General features: G+C 33.2%; 1 protein-coding gene across 1 annotated transcript; it reads left to right on the top strand.

Annotated features, from left to right (window-relative positions):
- The first annotated feature begins 1793 nt into the window (after positions 1 to 1793).
- LOC105331512 (somatostatin receptor type 2) lies at positions 1794 to 3444 on the top strand. Its single transcript, XM_020068627.3, has one exon. It carries the CDS (start codon positions 1952 to 1954, stop codon positions 3092 to 3094), a length of 1143 nt encoding a protein of 380 aa, XP_019924186.2. The 5' UTR covers positions 1794 to 1951; the 3' UTR covers positions 3095 to 3444.
- The last annotated feature ends 2511 nt before the right edge of the window (positions 3445 to 5955 follow it).

Genomic DNA, 5955 nt, shown 5'->3' with positions numbered 1-5955 from the left:
ACACACCGAGCCCGATAACGAACCCTATCATTAAAAAATTTGGAGTGAAAAAAATTTAAATTTCTGGAAATTGTGTTGACTAGACGCTATAAAAGTATAAACTTGGTCTGCTGTTTGATATTTTGAAGCTGCTCAGCAAGTTTCACATCATTCGTCAAACGCATGCAGAAAAAAACAACGGAAAACTGAAGTGGGACAGACGGACGGACGGACAGACAGATGGACTGACGTACGCAGAGGAAAGCTATAGTCCCCTCCGGTGAAACCGTAAAACTAAGGGTCAAATAAAACCAGTGATCCACTGCACTGGTGAGGAATATGCAATGAACGACAAAACATGCACACATATTTCAAACATCTTCGATAATTTTAGAACGTTTTCCTGTGTATGTTATAAAATCGCACGTGCGTAGACCCCACACCGTGGCAGATCGAGCAAGGCCAATGACTGCATTGACTTTAGAAACGGAATGTTTTTGTAGAAACCGATGGAAACGATGTGTTGTTACTTTCTTGGATTTACTATCATTTATCTACTGTGTTGGATGTAGTGCCGTCGGGGTCTTCAATAATATGCAGACGTTATGCACTCTGTATAAATGACACACGATGTTCGATGTGCATGCGAGGTAAGGCAGCACTATCTGTGCAAAATAATACGGATACTTTGGAAATTCTTTCAAAAATAACTATATTTTTTATTGATTGTAGTTTCCTTAATTCTTTTTTATACTAACATTGTACGACAATGTGTAGTTCATGCAATTAGAAGTTCGTGCAACCTAAATGTCTCGATCGGAAGCTTTCTTGACTGGTATAGCTACCTCAATGGCAGCTGAGGAGCGATATAAACTAATATGACGACCAAATGCTTTTATGAATTCATGTCAGTTTTAACCGAGTCCTTTGAGGTGGTCACTACCTCAGGGAAATCTAGTTCTTGCTATTGTAGCTCAGGTGAGCGATGTAGCTCATGGACCTTTTGTTCTAGTATCAACAGACAGATGCAAATTACAAAGGTTATGTATGCATTAGGATATGGTTCATGTATACAATGTACATGCATTACGTATTGGAAAGCTGTGTAATGCAATTTATAATTCGTTTACTGAGATTTAGAAATATACATGTACAAAAGTAACGTTCATTTTACTGAATTTTTTTGTACAATAATACTTTGTATGATGGTTTGAAATATTGTAAATCAGTGGGAGAAAATATATTCTAACAACTTAAATGTACTCTATTTGAATCAACCTATTATGTTGTGGTTAACATTTCGCTATACATAATTTTTATTTCTTTAAATCTTGAATGACATTAAATTTCAATCAAAAAACACTATTATGTAATACATATGATTCATAGATATATGACTCTTCATAAAAGACCCTTTGTAAGAGTCATATAAACTCGATTAATTATTTTTTGAATCGTGTTTTAATACATGGTGTTTCAGTTTTTCCATTAGAAATATTATTGCAGAGTTACTGTGCATTAAAATTTTATAGTTAATAATTAACTGAGTAGGAGAAACTGCCATAGAGGTAGCGTAAGAAAAATTGAACAAATCTTCAAAACAGTCGTGTTTAGAGAACACGACTTTAAAACCATGTTATCTGCTCCAGCAAAATTATAATTTCCTCTGTCGGATATCCAAATGAGCAAACTATCTGAGTTCTGAAATATAAATACGTATATCATGTATTTATCCCTACATCGATCTCTCTATTTTTCTGTTTCTGCCATTCTATTGCCATTTACATGTTATTTAAATCACAGTTTTCCTATAGGGTAAGATGATACTACTGCCGTATGTTGCGCAGAATGGCTCAGATTCCATGCAGTATATAAACCTGACTTTCGATCGGCAGCTATCACAGAGCACTCGCCCACGGCAAAGAGAGAACAATCTTGCATACTGTAATACTTCACGATGGAGCTTTAACAGATGATAAATTTTACGGAGAATAAAAGTTGTGTTAGTACTGAAATCATGAATGCGTCGAATTTTACGGGATCTGAGAATTCGGAGACAAACTTCATGTTCTCTGCAATATCTATTCTAATCGGAGTATGTGGCTTACTTGGAAACATTTTGGTCATTTCCGTTATTTTGAAGTCGTCTAAGATGAAGACTGTAACAAATATGTATATTTTTACATTAGCGCTGTCGGATTTAATATTTATATTACATATTGCCATGGTAGCAACTACTGACATAATAAAACACTGGATTTTCGGAGAAGTGTTGTGTAAAATTTTTTGGATAACATCTAGCCTCACAATGTATTCCAGCGTTTTGACGTTAAGTTGTTTAAGCTTTGACCGTTATATTGCAGTGTGTAAGCCTGTCATATCACAGAGACATCGACAGCCAACGAAAGCAGGATTTGTGATAATATGTATATGGGGGCTATCGTTATTGCTTTCCTTGCCTATGATTCTGTATTCAAAAAGAATGCTAAAAAGAAATCAAGATACATATGTGTGCACAATAGACTGGCCAGATTCACATGACGTATTAACTGTTCCGGCGTATACTATTTATAATTTTATTATCGGGTGTGCTATTCCTTTGTGTTTCATCTCAATTTTCTATACTTGTGTTATAATTCATATGAAAGGAGCAGGACCAGCCAATCGCCAAAGGTCAAAAGAGCAGAGAAGAAACCACCGGAAGGTAACCTTACTTGTTCTGGCCATTATTTTGGTGTACGGATTTTGCTGGCTACCATACTGGATCATGATGATAGCCGTCACGCTACAAAGTAGCTATGACACTGTACCGATGGTTGTGATGCATATCATTACAATCTTAACCTATATCAACAGCATGGTCAACCCCATCCTTTATGCTTTTCTTAGTGAAAACTTCCGCCAAAAGTTTAAGGAGGTGTTCCAGTTTAGTTGTATCTGTAAAAAACGTGTTCGATATTTTTTACAACGGGGTAATACTAATGCGGTTGAACTGGATATCCGGAGACCCGTTAGTAATCAAACGGAAGCCGAGACAAATCAAGACTATCAAGCAGACAGTCAACTGAACCAACAAAGAGACAACGGGGGCGTCTACACAGGGATGTTAGAGTAGTAATTTGCTCTTTGTATTGAATTGCAAAACCTAGTTTTGCTTTATGTACTGAATTGCAGACCGAAGTCAGTTATTCTAGACTGCAGACCGAAGTCAGTTATTCTGGACTTGTTGAGGATATGTTCTATGGAAATCTGAGACTCGACGCTAATCAAGGACAAAGTCTACGGATATGTGACGTTTAAAAAATATTGATATGTTACCAGTTTTATTCTGACGGGAAGCCATTCATATTTTAAGAGCTGACAATAAAGCCTATGATAATAAATTGAACTGATTTGCTATTAATCAAATACCAATATATGCGTATGATTACTGCATTTTCACTAAACAAAAGATTCAGAAAATAACCTTGGGTCTTTTATTGGGTACGAATCGCAAATCGTTAAGGTATTAACTTTCAATAACCCAGCTATTGATATTGAATTAAAAAAATAGATAACTATGAATAAGTATGTAAACAAACAAGTCTCTAAATTAAAAGTGACTGAAATTTTTTTATTAATAAAAAGGCAGCACAGTTTTCGGATATTAATGAGAAGACCTATTATAAACATCTTACTCTTTCTTTTTCAAATATTTAAAAATGTATTTGGTAATTTGACGTCAGGAGGACATAGACTAGATTAAGGTAGTACAAAACAGATAAGCTTAATTTTTCCTATCATTCAATTTTTTGAAATTTTTATATTTTTTTCTTCGGAATAAAATCTTTTCATACGTAAAATTTGAAAAAAATTCGACCTCACAATTTTTGCCCTCATCGCCCCAAACCTACCATTGGAATCTCCTTTCAGTAGAGTGTAAAATGAAATAGTCATTGCTATAATTTTTAATGCCATTAAGTTATTTTCAAATATTACAAATATTTGTGCTGCTGTTTAAACAGGAGACCTTCTTGTTACTTAAAAATACTGAAATAAATTCTAACTGGTAACTTAAGATAATTTCTCATGCAATATAATGTAAAACTAGTGCTTGTGAATACTCTTTTAAGACGAAAATTTGCAGCACTTAACGGTATCTAAAAGAAAATGTATTATTCAAATTTGAATAAAATTTAACAGTATGATTGGCATGACCCTGTAATGAAAATATATCAAAATAAAGAAAATTTAACCATTGGTTTTAGATTAATTAAGGTTTAAGTATGTTTGACGGAGGTATAAATTGATAAAAATCCTAGATGACGTCATCATATTTGACCTTTGACCTGTTGATATGACCTTGAAATTTTTAAACATAAAGCTTAAATACTGGTAGTGGTTGTGTCCAAATTTCAGGTCTTTACTTTGAAAAGAACACAAGTTACGCATTTTTAAATGATATAAGGCTTAATTGCACAAAAATCATATGAACACCATCCAAATGTATGTTTCAAAATTATCGAAATACGTCGTATCCTAAATTTATTTGGCCTTCAGTAATTGATGGGTATGATTTATATTTTTTTCTTCATAATGGACTGAAATTAATTTTTACATCATATTAAGTCATTATTTTGTGTATTTCAGAAAATATTTCAAATAAATAATTTTAGGGGTGTTTCGTACTACCTTAATCACAACAGGTATAATTACGTAATTATATGGTATACCGCTCGTCGGGTTTCCCTTACCTCTCCTCTCTGACATTGTACTCATCTCTTGGCACGATTAAAGGGGCATGGTCACGATTTTGGTCAAATTCTATTTTTATGTTCTTATTACATACAATGCTTTAGAAATGCATCTCTAATGATCAAATAAAATTTGAGAGTCATTCGTAGAATTATAAGCAAGATACAGGGCTCACAATTCTTTGTCATGTAAACAAGGCTCGTGTCTTGTTTTTGTTTACTTTGGTTCAATATACCAGTAAAAAATCTTTTTCCAGCTTATTTGTCGATCTTTTTATTTATTTTAAACATATATAAACAGTTCCTAACGTTTAAAACATTCGTTTTAGGTTTAAAACTGAAATTTTTACTTCAACGCTCAAAATGTAAACAAACGCTTTGTTTACATAGCGAAGAATTTCAAGCTCTGTTACTCGCTTATAACTCAACAAATGACAATCAAATTTTGGTTGCCTATCAAAAATGTCTCTATGATTCAATGTAAATATTTTTAAAATCGGAAAAATAATTTTTGACCAAAATCGTGACCATGTCCCTTTAAGGCGTCGTAGTCAGTGTCTTTTTCTACCCCCTTCCTATTGCGCTACATGTACTAGCATTATCCAAAATGTAATCAATATTCTGATATGATTATTTTTTTATTTCATTAAAGCATAGTTTAACTAAAAGGTATTTATGATGAAATTGATTTATCGTGTTATCTCGTTAGAAATATTGTAAAATATGAAAATTAAAAGGAAAGTAAAAATACACACATTTTAACTTTCCTGTATACTGTAACAGCTACATATGTCAATTATCGTTCAAAGTATTTACTACTGCTTTTTTCATAACTTGACTAATTTGACTAATAAACTACAGAAATAGTACACTGAATTTAGAAAAATCACAAATTAAACTAAGTAAGTAAAGGGTCGTAAACCGAGAAAAAAAGCGTCGAATGGCAACTCGTTCAGTGACCTGAAGGACGAGTTTTGTTTATATCCATATAATATGTATACCTTATTACTTCAATCACATCTTCTAGTTCGAGGGCATTCTTTTTTCTTGTCAAAAAAAAAATAAGAAATGAAATCCGTGGAAAGCGTTCTCACATTATACTTCTAAAGGTGATTTACTTCTATAGGTGTCATCTTGCTGAGTGTATGAGGGTTTTGTACATACGGTTTTGATCGAAATGTAAATTCTGACCACACCCACCCTTAGCCTAAGAATCAGGCATTTTCTCCCTGATGACAATGTT

This window comes from Magallana gigas, chromosome 7 (assembly GCF_963853765.1).
Source record: "Magallana gigas chromosome 7, xbMagGiga1.1, whole genome shotgun sequence".
In the NCBI taxonomy this organism is placed as follows: Eukaryota; Metazoa; Mollusca; class Bivalvia; order Ostreida; family Ostreidae; genus Magallana; species Magallana gigas.
The sequence above is the reverse complement of the archived record's forward strand: the minus strand, read 5'-3'. Positions and strand labels throughout refer to the sequence as shown.